Raw genomic sequence first — 24,557 nt, 5'->3', positions numbered from 1 at the left:
ATAGTTTACTTTGGTCTTGACGTACGTCACAATGATGCAAGTGTACGGAACGAAATATCCTACACCTCTTTCAGCAACAGTTATATGTGAAAGCTATAAGACTATTAAAAAAAGTTCTTTAAATTTGGACAGTACAATTTAGCGATCTTTAGCAGTGGAATAGAGCTGTGCTAGAAAACTGATAAGCTGCTGGTATTTCTTTCAAAAGCAATCAAACAGTCAAACTGACGTTGATGGCAGAACCCTTGCAGAAATTCATTAGCACCACCTATCATATCAAAAGGCATTAAATGTTGTTTCCAATATTTAGTTTTTAGTTGCATACATTTGTCCTATATGCAATTTAGGTTGCAAGGTGTGCAAGATAAAAAAAGTTGAGAAGTGACAACCACTGATTTAACCGCCATAATATTCCAGCTATTAATTATAATGTCGACAAAATGCACACTGCAAAGTTGACAAAATGGCAGAATGATCTTTACTATAGTATAGTATAGCAGTGCAATACAGGGGGTAGAAAACTGATGAGCTGATGGTATTTCTTTCAAAAGCAATCAAACAGTCAAACTGAAGTTGGTGGCAGAACCCTTGCAGAAACTTCATCAGCACCACATATAATATCAAAAGGTATTCAATGTTGTTTCCAATATTTAGCTTCTAGTTTCATACATTTGTCCTATATGCAATTTAGGTTGCAAGGTGTGCGAGATCAAAAAGGTTGAGAAGTGACAACCGCTGATTTAACTGCCATAATATTCCAACTATAGAGTACAATGTCGACAAAATGCACAGTTGATAAAATGGCAGGATGATCTTTTTCATAGCGTAGTACCTCAAGCCATAAGCAGTTGATTCGCTCAACACAAACACACACAAACACACACGACAATATATTTAAATGGATTTCAATCCTTGATTTGATATAGCTCACCAGAATCAGACAAACTTACCCATGCATGCTGAGCAGAGGTCCTGGCTGTGTCGCAAGGATTTGACGAAAACTTTTTAACTGTGATGCAGTTTCAAGAGTTCAATCTTCCTTCGCCACATAGGCCTATACAGCATTTCCCCATTGTCACATCCTGACGATAGAGTTAACTTATCCATCATGAGGGAGTGGTCAACATCAAGTCGATTGATGTGATGAATAGTCCTGTCTCTGTCTTGTATCTTCAAAAGTTTCAGTGGCCAGCAAATGACTTGGCTATATTTTACAGTTCACTGCAACGGAGGTATCTTTCCAGTATAGTGGCATTTGATTGCCAGTCATTAACAAACATATTCAATTATTCATGTATCACTAGTAGCCTATCGGTATCTGTAAAGACAGATTGAATTTAAATGGTGCCTGGACTGTTATACAATAGGCTTACCATATTTTGGAAATCAAAAAAAAGGACACTTTTTCAGAAATTTGCAACTTGCAAAACCGGAGCAAAATTCTGAAAAACCGGTTAATTTTTCCCACTTTGTGATCGGTTGACTAAAAAAAAAAAAAAAGGTCATCACTTCTGCTCAGAGCTCAAAATAACGTTTTTTACTCCACATTGCCAGGTGGATGACTAAAAAAAAAAAGCTCAGCTTTTCGCTCAGAGCTAAAATCACCGTTTTTCACTCCGAAATACCCGCCGGAGCTTCACTTCTGTGCCAATATGCGGCATATCACTCGCGATTCGCTCTAAATCTGCCTAAATTTTCAAAAAAGAGGACAAAATCTCAAAAAAGAGGACAAAAGGGCGTCCTCCGAGGACACTTTCAAAAAAGTAAAAAAAGAGGACAAATCCTCTTAAAAGAGGACGTATGTTAAGCCTATTATACAATTATGAAAACTTCTAACTACTGTGTACTGTATTGTACCACTTAACCACTACCGTACTCCAAGGGTTTGTATTTTACGTAAAAGTCTAAAATTCATCCTGACTGTTTGATTGAAATGCAACTTGCATACTGGTACTTAGAGGCTGCAGTTCTTGGTCATTTCACCCTATAAAACTATATAACTGTTTTTTGGGAAACCACGGGTCGGTATAGAATCATTAGGCTCGTTCGATACTCCTTTCCTTTCCTTTGTTCTCCATCATGTTCTACAATTAGGAACGTAGCATGGATAAACTATAATTATCAATTAACCTATTACATAAAATCCTGACAGACGAAGTCACTCTAAACTGGCGGCAGTTACTGTACTGTACACTGTACAGCCTAGGACTTGGGCTTATTATGCAATTCTATAGCATCAGATCAGTCATTAAAAGCATAACGTAATCAATACTAAAATCATCCTGAAATGTAATTCTAAACATTTTGCTACATCCTGATATGCACTGACGCTTATTAATGTTGCAAAACATACTCGATACGCGGAGATATTCCGAATACCAGCGATATATCGTACCGGCATACCGATACCGGTGGTGCCGATAATAACCTGCAGCTGAAGCTACATAACCAATACTGCTAAAATGATCAACTACCTGAACATCACATGAGTCCTCTAGCTTTATAAACGTTAATATATTGATATCATCTACCACCAATCACAAACTAGAAAGGCAATTGCGAATCTCCAAGTCATGCACAGACAAAGCGCTGTCAACAATCCTATCTGCAGTGAGTGCGCGAAAATGACCCTACTTGTGTATGACCGCGACGACGCAATCGACGGAGTCAGCCATCCCGGAGTTCTATATATCCCTGGTAAAAGTTCAACAAAGACGTTACGCAGGATTGATGGTGGTGGTAACTTACCACCGTACAGCGCGTTGGCACAAATATCAATAGTCTCATGCAGCGGAACGTTCGTAAACAGACTAGAGATATCAATTGAGCTCAGAAACACGTCTGGATTCGGCAAATCCAGGTTTCGTATTTCACCAGCGAACGTGAACGAATCGCGAACACATTCCGTGCCGTACAATTCCCGAACCGGTTCCAGAATGTCAATAAGTCATTTTGCCAGCTGATGGTGAGCAGACCCGATCATGGAAAGTATAGGTCTCACTGGGACATTGTCTTTGTGGGTTTTTGGCAGACCGTACATGCGTGGTCTTTGCGATCCCGTTGGTCTGATGGCGCTGTACCTATGTTTCTGCCGTCAGGACACCGTTTTTCTTCAAGGTCAGCAAACGGTTTGTGAGTCGTCTTTCAAATTTAGGTGTATTATCAAATTCCGAAACCGAACCAAGCGAGATAAATTTGGTTTTGTCATGCAATATTGATTCCATTTTCGAAATGTAGTCAGCTTTGTTCAGAATGACCACACCGGATCCTTTGTCTGGTTTGGTGATGTGAATTTCAGGGTTGAATCGTAATGCTTTGATGGCAAGGAAACACTCTTTGTTAATCAGGAAGTCCACCTTGTCGACCGGGCATCCACAATATGAATGCGCCAGATTTATCAGAACACGCTCAGTGAAAAGCTCACCCTTAACTCATACACTTAAGATTGATGCTGATCGATCAAAGGCCATTAATTCTGCCATCGGCAAACATCTGTTGGAGAATCCGATTTGTGCGAATAATTATCGAGATGACCGATTTCGAATCGTAGGACGAGGCCGCTCACAATTCCATTTGTGTGCCTTGGAATCAACTTTTATCAAAATACACCAACCAAAACTCTGTCAACAAAAGGAGTTCGTGTACCACCTAAAATAGTACATTGAACGCTCTCTCTTTCATGCTGGTGACGTCATATTTTGTGATACGATTGTTGATATACAATGTTCTTTCCAATTCTCTACTAGTTGCTGACGATTACCCCTGACGAGTGTCAGCCGAAAATATTCGGGTTCATTTCAATATGAATATACTATTTAATTGTATATTGAAGTTCTGTACCTCCAAGAAGCTCTTCAAATGGTTATTTTTGGTTATTGTGGTTGCATTTCTTGCGAGGGCGGTGGTCACCATATTAAAATTAATATAAGACACACAAAATCGCGCACTGCGCTGAGAAAGAATTCAATTAGCATAAATCTGTTTGAAAATAATATTGTTTGTGCTGATTTATGAAACAATTTTCAGCCTGCTTCAAGCCTCCAAAGTTCTGGATTTTTAAATTTCCTCCCGGATGCAATTTGAACACAAAAATTCTGGACGTGTCCGGGAAATTCCAGACGTATGGCAACCCTACTCCTCTAGTAAAGTAAAGTAATTCAATATTTGGAGGTGACACGAGTAAAGTTGAGTCCATTCAAGTTATGAGTCGGGCCGGACATTCATGTAACATTTTTAAAGTACGAGGGATGATTCACGTGGTTGTCTTTTGTGACATGACAAGTGCGGATTGAGTCGCTGAAAATTCTCAATAGAGTAGCAAATACAGAATTAATTGTGCCTTGGTTTGCCGATAATTCTGTACTTCAAATGTTGAAGCTCTCTCTTTCTCTGTTTGCTTAAAATTCGATCAGCACCAACCTGTTGTCTGCGCAGTCGTTTCAGTAACCATTGTAGAATCTGTAAAACAATAAAGACCTTAGTAAAGTGGCGGACAACGTACGGCCCGCCGGGCGGATCAGGCCCGCAACGCGATTTTATACGGCCCGCAGAGAGTTACTTCCGCGAAAGCGAAATTCTAATCAGCAATTATTGACAAACTTTATGAGTCAAAGAATGAATCCAAGTTTGCCAACAGAAGAAAGGTCGTCATGAAACTAATTGTTCTGTTTGAATCTACATACACTAGCGAGCAAACATTGTCGACCATGAACTTTAACAAGACATGGCTGCGTTCCAATATAATGATGTTCACGTGCAGTCTTTATCAAGGTTTTCTACACCCGACATGCCTCCAGAATTCACATAACTTGACAACAACTTAGATCGCACACATATATCTGATTTACCATAAGAGCTATTGAATTACATTACGTTAATAAATTCAATAAATGTCGTTTTTGGTCTCTATGATTTAAACTTAAAGCAGAGCTTGTTAATCTTGTCGCCAGCTCCCCCCAAGGGGCGATTTTTAAAGGGCGATTTGGATTTTTAAGGGACGGAAACACCCTGGGGACGATATGGGGGCACTGGGTTCAGATGGCGGTATGGGGACGCTGAATAAAAAAGGCGTCGCAATATCAGGTGCAGTTGGGACAGAGTAGAACAAAACTTTAATATATCCCTGAGTTGTCATTGCATATTAACATTCGACAAAATCTGTCAAATCTTAACATTTTTCGTTGCGCTGTACGCGAGATATATGCCGGACATTTTTGCAACATGTTTCCATGTATGCAGGAGTTCATTATGATTAATATAAAATAAATTATCGTACTTCTAGATCGTCAACTCCCTGTGAAAATACTACCATCACATTATCTCGTGTTATTCTCCACAAAATGTTTCGATCTAGGTATTTAATCCCGCAGCTGACATCGCGTCGAAATGGAAGAAAGAGACACTGCACCACTTTTAACAGTGACGGTGAGAGCTCTTTGTACATTAAAGATGCTTTGATGCTTTTTTATCAAAATGATTAAATACATATATTCATATTTGAGAGCTATAAAATCAAATCTTCAGAGTATTTCTTCATCGTCCCATAATTGATGATACTGTTTAGTGTCGTGACCCGCAACCTTAGATGGACTTCATACAATACATTATGAGTTTCTTTGTTTGTAATACATTCATGTTAGAGGTAATAACTCGGTGCAGTACTCAATTCAATGTGAGCAAGGATCTCTACCACTATCCCAGTCCGTACGCGATGATTGCTATGACTCCCAAATTAGCACATGCAATTATCATAGCATCAATTAGTCTTTCGTGTTTTCCGAATGCAATTCAAGCTATTTCCAATAGTGAAGTCCCAATCAAAAAAGACCGGACTGAATTCGAACCCTTACCCCTTACCGTCCTTAAAATATGGGGGACGCCAGCCCCAGGCAATTTTCGAAAGGGGCGCTGCAGTAAAAAAAAGGCTAAGAACCCCTGACTTGAAGCTTACATAAAATACGATTGATTCCTTGTATAGTTGGATAAATACGCGATTATGTATCGATTCTGTAATCAGGCCCGACAACTACATAATATTCCAATATCAGGCCCGCCGACTAAATAAGTTCCCGCCCCTGCTTTAGTATATACATGAATGTAGAACGACTTATGGCAACGTTGACGATCACATTTATTTGATCTATAATTTTAGTGAGAGGTAATCCAATTGAACTTTTGACTGACTAGGGGTGTATATGATATTGGAAAACATTATGAGAGAAACTAAGGATATCCAGTAGCTCATAACCTGACATATTCGTAACCGAATAGATAAGATAAATGATACGCCAGATTTACAGGTTTGCAAAGCAACGAGATAATTTCAATTTTATAATGTCGGAGAGTTGTTGGATGCTCTTGTTCGCCCATGTTTTTAAATATCCAGACTGGACTGGAGTACGTGATAAACATTTTCCTAATAATCTATGCAAATTATTCTTTGAAGTAAGTATGTCTGTATAAAATGGGACTGTTCTGTTCATGCCCGCTATTTAACACTGATTTATTTGATTCTCCATTGCCTTAATTGTGTCTGTCATTCATTTTGTCTGCGGAAAAATACTCAGTGGGGTAAAAATTTACAAAAGACTGGTCTTGAGTAAGTTATTACAAAAATTTATCGTTTTTGTATTCTCTTTTTTCGGAGTCAGCACGCACCTGTCGGTTGCTGAGAGGTTTCCGTAACTGCTGTTGTATCTGCAAAACACAAGAGAATATTGTATAATGTATATGATGAAATGTAAGAGACAAAATGTTAAGAACAATCAACATATCTGATCATCGACATTCTTTAAGTTGAAGGTGACTCGTATGTCAAATGTAAAAACTATACAGGGAAATAAGAAATAGGATAATAACGAGTATGATTTTCTAATTATGAATCAGGAATAATTCTTTTTCTACGCAACAAAATTGCCAAATTGCTAACTAACATTGCCAGTTTTGATTCGAGTCAAGACCTCGAGCAGCATAAATCTTTTCAAAAATATTACTGTTCATGTTGATTTACGAAAAAATTTTTCGCCCACTTCTAGCCTCGAAAATTCCGGAAATTTAGACATATTATAGAATTTCCTCTCGGATGCAGTTTGAACAATGAGTCATGCAAGTCAAGTCATTAGTGATTGGAGGTGACACGAGTCAAGTCAAATCTATTCAACTCATGAGTCCAGCCTCACATTCATGTCGATGTTTTTAAATGCGAGGCAGGATTGACGTGATTGTATTTTTTAAGACGATAAGTGCAGATTGAGTCGAATGAAATTCTGAATCAGTTAACAAATATGGAATTAATTCTGCCTTGGTTTGCCAATAAATCTGTACTTCCAATATTAAATATTAGAAAAAGCTCTTTCTTCCTTTGTTTCCTCAAATTTTATCAGCACCAACCTGTTGTTTGCCCAGTCGTTTCAGTAACCATCGTAGAGTCTGTAAAACAATAAATACCTTAGTAATGGGGCTGGCAACATACGGCGCGCAGAGAGTTACTTCCGCCAAAGTGAAATTCTTATCTGAAATTATTGACAAACTTTATGTAGCACAGAATGAATCCAAGTTTGCCAACTCCAGAAAAATTGTCATGAAACTACTTGTTATGTTTGAATGTACATACATTGGCGAGCAAGCATTGTCGACCATGAACCTTAACAAGACATAGCTGCGTTCCAATATAACTGATATATATCCGACATGCCGCCAGAGTTCAAAGAACTTGTAGACAACTTCGATCGACCACAGATATCCGATTGACCAAAACAGCTATTGAAGTACACTAGGTTAATAAAGTCATTAAGTTTCGTTTTTGATCTCTGAGCTTTAAACTTAACGCTTACATTAAATACAATTTATTCCTTGTATAGGTTGATAAATACGCGATCATGTATCGATTCTGTAATCCGGCCCGACGAGTACTTTACATTCCCATATCAGCCCAGACTACCGGAGACGTTGCCCGGTCCTGTTTTAGGATATACATGAATGTAGAAAGAATTATGGCAACGATAATGATCACATTAAGTCGATCTCTAATTTCAGTGGGAGATCTCACAAGTGGTCATCTGGCTGGCTAGTGGTGGAAATGACGATGGAAACATTACGAGTGAAAGTAAGGATATCCAGTAGCCCATAAACTGAAATATTTATTACTTAATGAAGAAGAAAATGATACGCCAGGTACACAACAACGAGATAATTTTAATGTTATAATGTGGGAGAACTGTTGGATACTCTTGTTCGCCCATTTTTTTGAATATCGAGACTGGATTGGAGTACATGATAAACAGTTTCCCAATAAGTTATGCAAAATATTTTGAAGTAGATATGTCTCAACAAAGTGGGACTGCTCTTTCACGCTCGCTATTAAAAACTGATTTATCTAATTATCCATTTCCTCATTTGTGTCTGTCATTAACTTAGTCCGCGGAAAATAGTCAACGGGTTAACAATTTGGAAAAAAGTGTTTTTTTGTAAGGTATTATACAAATTTATGATTTTTGTTTTCTATTTCATCTAAGTCCGCACTCCCTTGTCGGTTCTTGAGAGGTTTCTGTAAAGGATGTTGTCTCTACAAAACACAAGATAATATGGTATAATGTAGATCAGTGGTTCTTAACCTTTTTTCCTCCAGCGCCCCCTTTCAAAAATTATCGTGCTCCAGCGCCCCCCCCCAACTTCATAATGTAAGGAATGTAATAAATACAATGAGTAAGAGGGAGGGCCGTAACAGCACTTCGTCAATCCCCTAAAACGATTGCCTTGCGCACCCATAACGTGATAAACCGAACTTCTGAGGGACTCGCCCCCACAAACCCCCTATCGTGATTTCGATGGTCAGCAAAGTTTGTGTGGCCTGGTCGCCCTCGGTACCACAATTTTCTATAATGCATGAATGAATAGGTGGTAATTACATATATAAGTCGCGATAAACTGAGTGAGCTGTTGTATAGGAAGATAAAGGGCACGTAATTAATAATTAAACATATTCGGGCGTGCCCGCAGGTACAATTATTCGTTACCAGGGCCGGAACAGCACTCCGTCAGCCCCCCCCAAAAAAACAAAAAACGTTGGTCCTGGGCCCCCATCGGGCGATAAACAAAGCTTCTGGGAGACTTCACTCCCAGACCCCCATTAGGCTGTCCTCTATTTGCTGAAAGCCTGTTAGGTATCTACATCGGGTGTCCATTTACTGAGGCAGCTATTCTCGCCTAGTCGCGCGAAGCGCGAAAAATTTCACTAATTATTGATTGAATTGGTCAATATCATCGGAAATTGCATGTAAATTAAGATTAATTTTTATCCTCTCACTGCTCACGTAAACACATTTACCGGTAGAGCTGAGTGAGGTTCAATGTTCCCTCTAAGCTGCGCACGTGCGCAGTGCTGACACGGTCTCTGCGCACAGGAAATCTACGTTGCGCACAACAAATCCGAAGTTATTACCTTTTTTAGTCGATACGCACTGTTGTCCAGGGGTCAGCGCAGTGAGTTGTTGAGTGTGCGCAGACTCATCAAAACTCAAAGCGAACATTGTGAGGTTTCTTGGAAACTGTAGGGCCCGTTACTAATAATTAAACATATTCGGGCGGGCTTCGTTGCATGATGTTATTTCGTGACCCCCTGTCTGCAATATCAAAAAATATAGAATCGCTCAACGGGGATATCGACCAACAGGAATATCCCTGTCGCCCAATCGTACTAAACTAAAAGACGCACACGATTTCAGATTGGTATTTCTTCACTGACATATAATTTTCCCCTGCCAGATGGAATTTGTCTTCTGGGGTTCAGATTGCCAAGACAGGAACATTCGGTGTCAGTCATTTAGGCGCCCATGGACAATTAAACCTATATGTATTTTGAAGGCTATATGTAACGAAGTTTTCGGTGTTAATTTGCTCTGAATACTCATTAAGGATATGTCCTATCACCACATCATCTACTGCGAAGCCATTTTCCTCCAGCGCACCCCATACCGCCCCCTGAGCCCAGCGCCCCCCATATCGCCCCCTGAGCGTTTCCGCCCCCCTTCAAAATCGCCAGCGCCCCCTGGGGGGCGCTGGGAGCAAGGTTAAGAACCACTGATGTAGATGATGAAATGTAAGAGACAAAATGGTAAGAATAATCAATATATCTGATCATCAACATTCTACCAGTGATCATCACAAGGTGACCCATCCATCGACTAGATATTATATAGAAAAAGGATAATTACAGACTTTTATTTTCTAACTACGAATCAGTAATCATTCATTTTTGATGAAAAAAAATTGCCAAATTGCAAACAAACATTGCCAATTTTGAATCGATTCTATTCAAGTCACTTGATTTTTCCAGGTAACTCTAGTCTACGGTTGCCATATTTTGTGGCTCAAATTCCGGACACTCTTCAGCGCCTACTATCGGGTTATGCAATGAGGTATGAACACCGCGTTTGTTATTATTACGTAACAATAACAAAGCTTCACCGATTGACTGTATACCGTATACAAGAGTCGGGCATAGGTCAAGATTTGCGCCATTTGCAATGTGAGCTCTGGAGATTGCTAGGGTCGGCAAAAATTTCCTCACTGTGTTTGACAGCCCTGCTCTACGGCGCATTTGTGTGGTTGCGTGTTGTAACCAGGACCGAGACAACATTTTTTCAACTGATCATAGCCCACGATCGTGTAATCGATGCAACTTCTTGGATTCTTACTCTATGCCTGGAATCTATATACATCTGGTATTTCCATATATTACTATGAAACGCACCAGCAGGTTGTCCATGCGGTGCTTTTCAACCTTCATTGGTCTCGTCTCCATTTCTAATTCGAAAATGTTCCATGGCCCAGCACAAAATTTGATGAGCTGGTTACTAAAAAATGTCCACTTGCCTATATTTGCTCACTGCCGTTCAGGAAAGCTGAATACCGTCAACACCTTCGCGATCCCAATAATAAAGGCAAAGGACAGCCAGGTTTAGAGCGGCTGCCTGTGACTTAAGTTTCAAAACAGCTGTTACCGATTCTGGGAATGCACTATTCTCCAGTAATTGCGAGTACAATTAGACTTATTACAGGCATTGATGGTTATTTTTGTTTATTTTGGTTGCATTTCTTGCGACGGCGATGGTCGCCATATTAAAATTAATATACGACACACTAAATCGCGCACCGCGCCAAGAAAGACTTCAACAAACATAAATCTATTTGAAAATAATACATATTATTTTTATTTAAGAAACAATTTTCAGCCTGCTTCAAGCCTTCAAAGTTCTGGAAACTTAGACGTATTTTAAAATTTCCAACCGGATGCAATTTGAACAGTTAAATTCTGGACATGTCCGGGAAATTCCAGACGTATGGCAACCCTACTCCTCTAGTCAAGTCAAGTAGTTCAACGTTTGGAGGTGACACGAGTAAAGTTGAGTCCATTCAAGTTATGAGTCGGGCCGGACATTCATGTAAAATTTTTATAGTACGAGAGATGATTCACGTGATTGACTTTTGTGACATGACAAGTGCGGATTGAGTCGCTGGAAATTCTCAATAGAGTAACAAATACATAATTAATTGTGCCTTGGTTATATATTATATATAATGCTGTACTTCAAATGTTGAAGCTTAAATAAACTCTCTCTTTCTCTGTTTGCTTAAATTTTGATCAGCACCAACCTGTTGTTTGCGCAGTCGTTTCAGTAACCATTGTGGAATCTGTAAAACAATAAAGACCTTAGTAAAAGGGCGGACAACGTACGGCCCGCCGGCCGGATCAGGCCCGCAACGCGATTCTATACGGCCCGCAGAGAGTTACTTCCGCGAAAGCGAAATTCTAATCAGAAATTATTGACAAACTTTATGAGTCACAGAATGAGTCCAAGTTAGCAAACACAAGAAAGGTCGTCATGAAACTAATTGTTCTGTTTGAATCTACATACACTTGCGAGCAAACATTGTCGACCATGAACTTTAACAAGACATGGCTGCGTTCCAATATAATGATGTTCACGCGCAGTCTTTATCAAGGTTTATACACCCGACATGCCGCCAGAGTTCAAATACCTTGTCGACAACTTAGATCGCACACACATATATCTGATTTACCACAAGAGCTATTTAAGTACATTAGGTTAATAAATTCAATAAATGTCGTTTTTGGTCTCTATGATTTAAACTTAAAGCAGAGCTTGCTAATCTTGCCGCCAGCTCCCCCCAAGGGGCGATTTTTAAAGGGCGATTTGAATTTTTAAGGGACGGAAACACCCTGGGGCCGATATGGGGGCACTGGGTTCAGATGGCGGTATGGGGTCGCTGAATAAAAAAGGCGTGGCAATAGCAGGTGCAGTTGGGACATAGTAGAACAAAACTTTTATATATCCCTGAGTTGTCATTGCATATTAACATTCGATAAAATCTGTCAAATCTTAAAAATTTTCGTCGCGCTTATACGCGAGATATATGCCGGCCATTTTTGCAACATGTTTCCATGTATGCAGGAGTTCATTATAATTCATATAAAAAAAATTCTCGTACTTCTAGATCGTCAACTCCCTGTGAAAATACTACCGTCACACTATCTCGGGTTATTTTCCACAAAATGTTTCGAACTAGGTATTTAATCCCGCAGCTGACATCGTGTCGAAATCGAAAAAAAGACACTGCACCACTTTTAAGAGCGACGGTGAGAGCCCTTTGTACATTAAAGATGCTTTGAAGCTTTTTGGTGAAAATGAATCAATCTATATATTTATAATTGAGAGCTACAAAATCAAATCTTCAGAGTATTTCTTCGTCGTCCCACAATGGATAATACTGTTTAGTGTGGTGACCCGCAACTATACATGGACTTTATACAATACAATTTGGGTTTCTTTGTTTGTAACACATTGATGTCAGAGGTAATAACTGGGTGGAGTACTCAATTCAATGTGAGCAAGGATCTCTACCACTATCCCAGTCCGTACCCTATGATATTATGACAACCTTGATTTCACCCCAAATTCGCACATGCAATTATCATAGCATTAATTAGTCGTTCGTGTTTTTCGATCGCGATCCAAGCTATTTCCAATAGTGAAGTCCCAATCCGAAATGATCGGCCTGACTTCGAACCCTTACCCCTTACCGTCCTTAAAATATGGGGGACGCCAGACCCACGCAATTTTCGAAAAGTGGCGCTGCAGGAAAAAAGGCTAACAACCCCCGACTTGAAACTTACATTAAATACGATTGATTCCTCGTATAGTTGGATAAATACGCGATTATGTATCGATTCTGTAATCAGGCCCGACAACTACCTAATATTCCCATATCAGGCCCACCGACTAGAGAAGTTCCCCGCCCCTGCTTTAGTATATACATGAATGTAGAACGAATTATGGCAACGATGATGATCACATTTATTTGATCCATAATTTTAGTGGGAGATAATCCAATTGAACTTTTGGCTGTCTAGGGGTGTATGTGATATTGGGAAACACTATGAAAGAAACTAAGGATATCCAGTAGCTCATAATCTGGAATATTCATTACCCAATAGATAAGAAAAATGACACCACAGTTTTACAAGATTGCGAAAGCTACGAGATAATGTCAATTTTATATTGTCGGAGAGTTGTTGGACGCTTTTGTTCGCCCATTTTTTGCATATCCAGACTGGACTGGAGTACATGATAAAAAATTTCCTAATAATATATACAAATTATTTTTTGAACTATGTAGGTCTGTATAGCAGTGGTCGGGAACCTATGGCTCGCGAGCCATATATGGCTCTTTTGGGCATAAGATATAGCTCCTTGCCAAATTTTTATTTCTGTGCTTAAATTTTTATTTGTGTGCTTAAATTTCTATTTGTGTGCTTAATTTATCAATATTGCCGCAACTTGTTATTAAATCTCCAGCACGACCAGTATAAATATTCTTGGGGCAGTAGAAACATGTGTTTGAGAGGTTAATACAATGGCGTATTCGGGGCTCGGCCCCCGTTTCCAAAATCCTTAAATTTGAGTTGCTGTCGCGCCGGCGACCAATATCACTCATGAATTCGATGTACTCACCACAAAATCTTCGATTGCACGATACATTGATTGATCTAAGAAACTAGGAGACATGGCGCCGCCTGTATCACAATATAGTTTTCGAATACACATTGTCTTCCTGATCCACGGCGGGAAATGAACTACGGCGAGAAAAGAACTATCGTGGAAGTGCCTTTCACAACTACATCTTCAAATTATAAACAACGCCGTAGCTATCCACGTTCTTGATTGATAACCGCTTTGTAGCCGCTGTTAAAATGTAGGCTTGTGGCGCAGTGTTATGTTACCGCCGAATTCTTTGAGAATTGAGAAGTCGAATCGGAATGAGTGCGACAATTACATTCGATTAATATCAGTTAATAAATATTCTATGATATTGACGATGAATTGCGCTATCACAGGTACGGCAACACCCGGCCGTGCCTCAGCGATGCCGTACCTCTGCCTTTACGCTTTATTCTCGAACAATAAGTAGGCAAGTTGCGTGATTTTGGTAGTAAAAAATGTTCAAAATCTAGTAGACAGATAAGGCACTGCCTCAATTGCCTCCCCTGACCCAACGTCACTGACTCATCACACATTACAGTGCGGTATGTATGCTGTTTTATAATGACTATCATGTTTGGCTCCACCTACAAGTCTTATGGTTACTTGTTTTTAAGATTAGCACTAAGACCAGAGGCAGGGCCGTTACAGCACTTCGTCAGGCCCCCCAAAAAAAACTTTGGTCTTGGGCCCCCCATAGGGTTATAGGCCAAACTTCTGGGGGGCTTCGCCCCCCACACCCCCCTCCGGCGATACCCCGTTGACCGCTATTTATCATATCAAAAAATACTCTATGATTTATGCTAATTCACGAAATAATTTTGGGTCCCTTCGAGCTCGGGCCCCCGCCAATTGGGAGGTTTGGGGTGCGGCAGTTACGGTGCTGACCAGAGGTATCAAACATGCGGCCCGCGAGCCCATTTTGTGCGGCCCGCGACGGTATTTTGGATTTTGAAGTATTCGACAATACTTACCTACCAATCATTTTTTCAATTTGAGAACTTCTAATTCGATTTAAAACTGCTCCAGAAGCCAGAAACTTCTCATCAAACTTCACTATTACATCACTTTCAAAAGTTACGACGCAGTGTAAGATTACGTATTACCTGACATTGCTTGTTTGTCATGGTTAAACAGGACCCGTTGACGATTCGTACTGAAAATTGTGATTTGGACTTGGGCGCGAACGTTTTGTAGAATTAATCGAACTCGGACTTAATGGGTGATAAAATAAAAATGTCTCGAGTTGAGTCGCGTCAAAAGATACAATCAAACAAGGGCTTTTGTGACGCGGAACGCCGTGACTTGGTACAACCACAGACGCAACAAACCATCAAACTGGTGTGGAAAATAGTAAAATATCAAAGATCGTAGCTTGCGTTTCTTAGCTTATTTAGATATTTAAGCAGATCGGTATGGCAACCATTGGCATTAAATTGCCCTCTTGATGTATAGTTGGTTACATCCTGTATCATCTTGGGTATCTTTATCCATGTTATTATCGCCAATTAAATGTGGCGAGTAAAAATTAGTCGTAGCCTACGATCCACAGCTGTAACACAAATGGATTATTCCGCGATTGAACATTTCTATTGCCATGGCACAGTAATCATTATATTCAAGTTGTTCTTGATCTGTTCTAATATTTGAAGGTCAATCTAACGCTGATTTAACTTGACTTTGTTAATGACATGATCAAGAGCCCAGTTATCAGGAGTATACTCAAGACCCGGATTAGGCTGCACTGCTTCAATGCTCTGATATCAGATCAATGATTGTAAAATTACAAAATTCTACCTATAATTGCGGCACGTCAAATGCCCGCTAGCTGCCAAATTGTAACGCGACAGCTTTTACGATGTCCTGATGCATTTGTACTCTGGCATGGTATCTACAACTAATTATTTTGACAAAATATGCCAAGTACAGCAACAATTGTATTAAAATATCTAAAAATGTTCTTTTTTCGTGACAGGCGTGAATTCACAATAGTAAATCACATTTGTGGAATGTCAGTCTGTAAGGTCCCGTCAAATAAGGCCAAATTGGAAATACATTCAAATCCACTATTATGGGTCCTGCGTCCCGTGGCGCCATCAAAAAGTAGGAAATTGGCCCGCGAGCATATTTGAATTTGAGAACTCTGACTAAGACTAACCTACGATCTCGTATGACTGAATAAAATCTAAAATTTTGTATGACGTTTAACCTCAACAATTATCAACCATACTACAAAGACATCAGGAATGCCATGCAACACCAAAAGACGCATTAACTGAGAAACCGTGTAAAAAATAGATTGGTAGGCTACTTTTACTGTTGTCTATGTCTGTTGGAAATCTAAATGGTAATTGTCCTAAGCTTTGAAAAATATCACATGCCTCTCAGTGCAATACAATCAAAAATATATAACTTGCAAAAGATCTATGTAACTCAAGTTTTGCATACTCATTACCTAAATAAAGACAACCACCATGAGCAGTACGCGTTTTTACTGAGAAAATGCAGTGCAAACGGTGAATCGCAGTGATTTCGAATTTGCGGTACAATGACGTCACGATTTTTCAATTGTGACGTAGTAGTTGATTGACATGAATTGCTCCTTTGGAGTTTGAATGGAAAATATAAGGTCAATATGGCTCTTCGGACGAAAAAGGATCCCGACCACTGCTGTATAGAGTGGGACTGCTCTGTTCACGCGTGCTATTTAACAGCGATTTATTTGATTCTCCATTGCCTTATTTGTGTCTGTTATTTATTTTGTGTGCGGAAAAATAGTCAGCGGGTTAAAAATTTGGAAAAGACTGGTCTTGAGTAGGTTATTCTAAAAATGTATCGTTTTTGCGTTCTATTTTCTCTGAGTCAGCACGCACCTGTCGGTTCCTGAGAGGTTTCTGTAAATGCTGTTGTCTCTAAAAAACACAAGAGAATATTGTATGATGTATATGATGAGATGCAAGAGACAAAATGGTTCGAATAATCAATATATCTGATCATCGACATTCTATCAGTTGAAGGGGACTCGTCTGTCGTCTGAAAAAAATTATACAGGGAAATATGAAATAGGATAAGTACAGAGTTTGGTTTTCTAATTATGAATCAGTAATAATTCTTTTTATACGCTACGAAATAGCCAAATTTTAAACAAACATTGCCAAATTTGATTCTAGTAAATTCAAGTCACTTAATTTTCCAGGGTGAATCTAGTCCAGGGTTGCGATATTTCGTGGCTCCAATTCCGGACACTCTTTAGCGCCTACTATCGGATTATAAAATGAGGGATGAACACCACGACTGCAAATATGACGTCACAACATCAAAACTTTGCTTATCGACTGTATAGTGCAGTGGTTCTCAAGCATTTTCAGGGGATCCGCAAAGCCTCTAAATTTACAACATAATTGAAAACGTAATTTATATTTTTTTAAACTGGGAAAATCATTATGCAGTTTCGCTTCATTGAAAACTCAAAAACTCACATCAACAGAATGACCGTCTGAAATGCAATATCCTGATGTGCATACTCATTTTAATTGCTAAATTGCCTATATCCTACTGATACAAAAATCTTGCTGTTTAGAGATGTGTTGTTTGGGATTGTGGTAAAATTAAAAGTTGAATCAGCAAGGTCAATAACGGTGAATTCGAAATCTTTACAAAAATCCATTTTCTACTTTGATATACATACATAGCCGTTTTTCACACAAGAATTTCAAGATGAGCTGCTAGATAGAAATGGCCATTGACCGGGCTTGCCGTAATATGTTCATTAAAAAAATTGTTTGTCAATTTTGGTGCCATTGTTGCGATCATACCCAAATGTGTCGTCGGAAATGTTACATGTTATTATTACATTCATCACCGCCTGTTTTTGTGGGTTTCTAGACGTATTTCAAGAAATGCAGTTGCAGAATTCACTTTGAAATAATAAAAGTTAATACGATTTCTACATAAATAGTATATGATCTTATTTTCAAGAACAGTCATTTCGTTGGTGTTTATCACCAGCCCACAGTTATGATTTGAACAGGACAGACGACGATTATATGATAATTGAGCTAAATTTGAACTAAAACTTCAGGGGGTCCATGATAGTCCAAAAGGGGTCAGCGAAGACAAAAAGATTGAGAACCACTGGAATAGTGTATACAAGAGTGGAATATAGGCCATGAATTGGGTGAGCTCTGGTGAATATTAGGGTCGGCAACAAATTTCCTTTAATTCTCTAATATGATAAGTGCAGATTGAGTCGCTGGAAATTCTGAATTGAGAAACAAATACAGAGGTAATGGTGTGTTGGGTTGTCAATAATTCTGTACTTCCAATGTTGAAGCTAAGAAAAATTCTCTCCTTTTCTGTTTGCCTAAAACTTCATCAGCACCAACCTGTTGTTTGCGCAGTCGATTCAGTAGTCATTGTTGTATCTGCAAAACGACAAAGCCGAATGGAGGCTATATACTTGAATGTAGAAAGAAATAAAGACATCATGATGATCACTTATAATTGATCTATAACTTTCATGATAGATAATAATCCGTTGACTCGGAAGCAGTGTTGGGATCAAGTCACTACCTTCGAGTCACGAATCATCTCGAGTCATTGCAGATTTTGACTCGAGTCAAGTCAAGTCAATCGATTTTCGAAAAGGACTCGAGTAAAGTCAAGTCACTTGATTTTTGGAAGTGACTCGAGTCAAGTCGAGTCAAGTCAAGTCAAGTCAAGTCACGAGTCAAGTCACAATTCAAGTAAAATTGAATTTTCGAAGTATGAGTGATGATTCAAAGTCATAGCATTTTGCCAGCTGTGTGGAAAACAGATTAATTAACCTTCATCTTGAACCAAATAACGAATATCTAGTTAAATATACAAGCAAAAAGGCGTTGTATCGCACTAACAAAATACTTGAGTAACTCTATAGTTACATGCTACAGTCTGTTCTTATCAGCCAAAACAGAGGGCCGAATATGAAGCCTCGAGAAGTTTAGACAAATTGTTATGGTACAATACACTAGTCATCTACACACCCGTGAGAATGTAAACGCCTAAACTATATTCATTCGATTTAAGTCATACAAGAGGGTTGGTAAAGGTTAGCACTGCGCCATCTAAGAAACAGCTATTAGATTAATCTACTACTACCACGGCAACGTAAGCTCCGATCATTTCGTTTTTGTTTATTTGTGATATAACAATGGAGGACCAATAAAATTGGAACGTACAATAAGTGAAAGACTGGTTGCTCTCGTGTCACTGGCGTATCGCGAATTATCCGAACATACACATGATACAGTGATTCAGTCGACACCATTTACTTATTGATGACTTGAAATTGACTCGTAAATTTTGCTCCGAGTCACGAGTCAATCAACATTTCTGAAGCGCCGAGTCAAGTCAAGTCATTTTTGCAAAGTGACTCGAGTCAAGTCAAGTCATACGAAAAAGTTGACTCGAGTCTGACTCGAGTCAAGTCATGACTCGAATCATCCCAACACTGCTGGGAAGTGGTGTCAATATCGCTTTGTGACACTATAATCAGCAATTAAGTAAATTCAGTTGGTCACAGCACGTTTAATGTAACAAGGAATAAAAATGATACGGCAGTTATGCAACATTTGTCAAAGAACGTAATAGTGTCAATTCGAAGTCGCTGGTGGGTTATTAAAGGATGCAGTAAATGCTGTCGCCCCCACAAATCAAAATAACGTATTGCATATGATTCAAATCAAGGAGAGACAAGGGTAAGAATAATGAATAAATCTGATCATCGATATGCTACAATAGTTAATGTAGACTCATATTTTGACTGTCTGAAAATAATATTGGAATATGGGAAGATAACAGTGCGTGATTTTCTATTTATGAGTCAATTACCGAGTATTGACTTACTGAAGATATGTCAGGTATGTATGTATGTATAATTGGGAATGATGCGTATAACTGTAAATGGATTTTTGCACCATGCCATTTCAAAATTGAAAGTTTTATACTATAGCATATCTAGTTTCATATTTCGTCGTTTGACAAACTTGACTCAAGTCATGTGAACACTGCCTCCAAGATTGTTTGCAAAGCATGTTTGTGATTCATGCAGTTTTAAATGCAGTGAGAGTAATTCCTATTCCTAAGTAGTTTTAGGTTGCTTTAAAACGCACTACTTCTACTTGTGCCTGAGTAATTTTAGGTCACTACTTGTACTTCTACTTGAGTCGCTTTCTTGATTACTTTGACTACCTCTGGATTTTGTCCATAAAACAGACTAGACCCGACTCCTCAACACTATATTGGCTGATGAATTGTAGCGCCACATGCTTGCAATGGATTTCATAAGCCAATGAGTTTACTCCATGATGGGGTTACTATATTTTGGGATCCCGCAAATAGGACTCATCTACAAATAACGAAATCTATAATATCGGACGATAAAACGTGTGATATGAAAAATTTACGGAAAATAATATTTTGGTAGCCATTTTGTAAACCCGGCTTCCGAAATACCCGCTCGAACTTTCAGATTTCAAATGTAGCGGCATTTAAGATTATGGTCATTTTTAGTGGTTCCAGTGCAATCGCCTGGCTCTCAAAGTTTGGACTTACGGTAACCCTACTTTATGATGACAACTGTATTCGTGAAACGTTCTGGGCTTATTAGCAATAAGGAAAAAACAAGATGCTTCTCAGCCACGTTGACAAATCGATTGTATTCCTCGAGAATAAATTACAGAGATTTGTCACAATGCTCTCAATATTTCTCAACTCGAACCTCGAGCTATATTTACGACTGAGTCTTTGACGCCTGTGACGTAAAATCATGCGATAACTATGATTAATCGCAGGAACAATATTAAACAATATAAATATCAGACTGTGTCGGTCGGTGTGTGGGACGCAGATCTCAGTATTTGTAACGAATGCATCCTTTACCTGTTCAAAATATACTTAGAAAATTGATTGATGATACATGCATAAGTTCCAATCATAGTGTTTATATTGCACTCGTGACTATGACCTGCGTGTAATTCATCCATCGGTCAATACCTCTGAAATCCGCCAAACGTACCAAATATATTATAGTAGCAATCGGTTCCCCATAGTTTAGTGACCGGCAACCACTAGTATGCAGCGAGACACGTCAATGTCAATGTATTACCAACTGGCATGTCCAGCATCTTTAGTTTTGTCAGATCGATCGTTTCAAGCAAGGAATCCCACCAACTGCTTATCTTAAGCTATTAGCCCCAACATTGGTTACGTCAGTGGTTCTCAAAGTATGTATACCAAAGTTATCGTTGAATTAATGTAATATTTGATTAATGTCATGCAAACAAAATATTCGCGCTGAGATATATCTTCTGTCAATTCATTCAGTAACAGATTACGCACTACCAGCTTATGGTTTCGCCCCAAACCGCTACCTTGAACGAATACGCAGTATGCAGAACATGGCTCTACGCATCTGCTGTGGAGCCATGCGCAGTACACCCATATGTACGCTGCAAGCTGAATGCCACGAAATGCCCTTTCATATTAGACATCAACACCTCTGTTATAACTATCGCAGTCATCTATTGAGTAAGTGTTCTGCCCACCCGTCTCGTTGCCTAACCGAAGATTCCTGGCATGAAATATATTATCTCATGAATGACAGATTGAATTCATTTAACACGGTCACTAAATCATTTTTCAGAGAAATCTCGTTGGATACGCGTGAGGTACTCGACAGTCCTCCGTGGATCATTCATCGGCCGCACGTAGAGTGACATCTCTCCACTGAAATTGATAGACACACGAAACCGAATTCGATGCATGTTTGCCTAGACCAGTGGTTCCCAACCTTTTTCCATCCACGTACCACTTCGAGGTTTTATGCAGTGCTCGTGTACCACCTACATAAGTTACGCGCGTGCCGTGGGCGGTCAAAAATGTTTTCACTATTTATGACTTCATAATCACGTATTTGACCTATGTGGGGTGTAAGAACTAGAGCGAATTTTTACCTAAAAAACGAAGGATTTTGACCTACAAAAACTTAATTTTGACCAAATGTTGACCTAATGTATGCAAATTAGGTGTTTTCGCTCATAATTGTAAAACTGTACTACTTATATTCAATTTTGGTTGGGACTGTCTGTCCTTACGAAGTAGTTTGACCTGAAATAGCGTTTATGACTTAAAAACAGACAAATTTTTACATGAAAAAACTTTATTTCAACGCTATCCAGCCCTATGAAGAATTCCAGTAGCTACACCACGTATTATGGTAGAACTGAATAAAATGTGTTGTAGTACTACGAAAGATACTTTCCTACATTCTCGGATAGAAAGTGTCTGTCCTTACTAAGTAGCTTGCCAAGAATGGAGAAAGAGCGTTCAACGGCAGCAGTTGTTGGCTGACAACACTGAAGTTGTGCGTAGGCCTACACTGCTGGTGACACACGATGTTGCTTTATTATGACAATGTTGTTAGCATCACAATTTTTCATCATGCGCTTCTTGATATAAGAAGCATGCAACGCGCAAACATTCTTGCTCCCGTTGGGATATTGCGGCACGTTGACCATAACACCATGTCAATTGTCTTCCTATTTGTTTCGATTGACCGTTCATGATTCACCATGAGCAGACAATGGGCCGTCTACAAGTGTAGGCCTATAAATTAGGCTATAAGCTGTAAAATATCAAATGATAAGTTCACCGACAGTGCAAACTCTACAAACGAAATGGAGAGGTCGAAAAAATCTTGATTTTGTAAACAATTTTGACAATTTTTTTACCTAACGCTTCAATTTCGACAAAATTTTGACTCATTTCGACATGTCAAAAAAAATCGCTCTAGTTATAACAAATTCCATTAAACTAGGCATTATCAGCCACGGCCGATGGGATGAAAGGGATCTTTTTTCACCACTAGTCAATAAGCTTCAAAAAATTCAAAATCAACCCCACCTGAACTAATAACTCCCTTCGGCAGAAAAAACAACAACACAGAATCTACTCGCGTACCACCTGGAAGACCTTCGCGTACCACTAGGGGTACGCGTACCACAGGTTGGGAACCACTGGCCTAGACTATGTCTTGGAAAGCTGTGCAGATTTGATTCCCGTATACACTGATGGTTCAAAATCGCGTGGTGGCTGTGGGCTAGCAGTGTGGATTCCATCCCATAAAACCATTTTATCAGAACGATGCCCTAGTGAACTGTCTATTTTCACTGTCGAGCTTTTGGCCATATCTATTGCGTTGCGTTGGATATTAGAACAGAATGCACCGTCGAAATACGTGATTCTTTCTGATTGCTTGAGTGCTCTAAAATTAATAAGTTCTTGCCCTTCTAGACCAATCGATGGATTCCTTGCAGAAATTTTCTCGCTACACGTGCGCATTACGGAAATAGGTGCCAGCTTCAAATTTGCATGGATACCAGGACACGCGGGGATACCTGGAAACGAATACGCCGACGAGCAAGCAAAACAAGCGATACAGAAAATGACATCTGCGCGTTACCCTGTCCCTCAGAAAGACGTTAAAGCACTTGTCCGCTATCACTGCGAAAGGGTATGGAACACTGAGTATCAATCCGATACCAGAGGCTCCCACTATAAACAGTTTGTGGAATCAATTTTCGTATTACCGCCTCAAGCATCCATTCGAGTATACGACCGTATATTATTCCGTCTGAGGACGGGTCATTGTCTCCTGAACTCGCATTTATACCGTATCAACTGCTCGGATACCCCCAATTGTGGAGCATGCGGCACTCCAGAAACAGTATCGCATTTTATATTATATTGTTCTCGATTTGGGTTTCACCGCCGATTTCTAGTTGAATCGTGCAACTATTACGGCATCGTATTTTCACTTGAGAATGTTCTCACGTCTCCTCAACTGGTAACCCCGGTGATGGAATTTGTTCTGTCGTGTGCTAAATATCTGTGAAATATTGTTTTCGCTAGTCATCTCGTACGTGGTGCAAAAGACCTAATCGGTTATAAGCGCCACTATTCAAATATTAATAATAATAATAATAATTCATTGGCCGTTTCCAAGTCCGCTGTGTTGTGATCTATGGTAAACACGTGGCCCAGTCACATGATAAGAACTTTGGATTAGGCTGCAATATTCGTGATTCACTGCACGAATCAAGTATAAGCATGAAATACGATTTTGCTTTGTTTCCTACATTTATCATATTGATGACTATTCACGGCGAATCAACAAAATACGTAGTACCTATTCCTATTAGGTGAAAGTCTGTGATATGTAAGCATACCAGCATGTACCGCCAATAATGATTTCTCACTCACTTGTCACAGGTTCATCAGTTGGGTCATCTCCAGAAGGGTACCAAGAGGAATCTGTGTGACGGAACATAAATTATTCCCAGTTATAAACAGTCATTTCACGAAAATCGTAAGAGGACGAAAATATTGAATTCACATATTGCAACGATTAATGATATACTGATTTTGTGAAGAGCAATGCGCCCACGGGGTGGTCGA

General features: G+C 39.3%; 1 protein-coding gene across 37 annotated transcripts in view; it reads right to left on the bottom strand.

The window, feature by feature from the left end:
• Positions 1-24,557, bottom strand: part of LOC145437880 (adhesion G-protein coupled receptor G7-like) — a 161,772-nt gene that overhangs the window by 95,929 nt on the left and 41,286 nt on the right. For 8 of the 37 annotated variants that reach the window (XM_080315224.1, XM_080315228.1, XM_080315232.1 and 5 more), the window contains 5 exons: positions 24,363-24,413; positions 18,446-18,484; positions 16,934-16,972; positions 11,653-11,691; positions 4,420-4,458 (listed from right to left, as the gene is read on the bottom strand). The exons of 6 other annotated variants lie outside the window; for them this stretch is intronic. In XM_080315224.1, coding sequence (XP_080171350.1) covers positions 4,420-4,458; positions 11,653-11,691; positions 16,934-16,972; positions 18,446-18,484; positions 24,363-24,413 — 207 coding nt within the window. The remainder of the gene's footprint in view (positions 1-4,419; positions 4,459-11,652; positions 11,692-16,933; positions 16,973-18,445; positions 18,485-24,362; positions 24,414-24,557) is intronic. 23 more of the 37 variants (XM_080315248.1, XM_080315250.1, XM_080315255.1 and 20 more) reach the window with 7 other exon arrangements.

The sequence above is a fragment of the Botryllus schlosseri genome, chromosome 4 (genome assembly GCF_051294905.1).
Source record: "Botryllus schlosseri isolate E-star chromosome 4, Bs_hap1, whole genome shotgun sequence".
NCBI classification, from domain to species: domain Eukaryota; kingdom Metazoa; phylum Chordata; class Ascidiacea; order Stolidobranchia; family Styelidae; genus Botryllus; species Botryllus schlosseri.
This window is presented reverse-complemented; position numbering and strand designations above follow the sequence as displayed.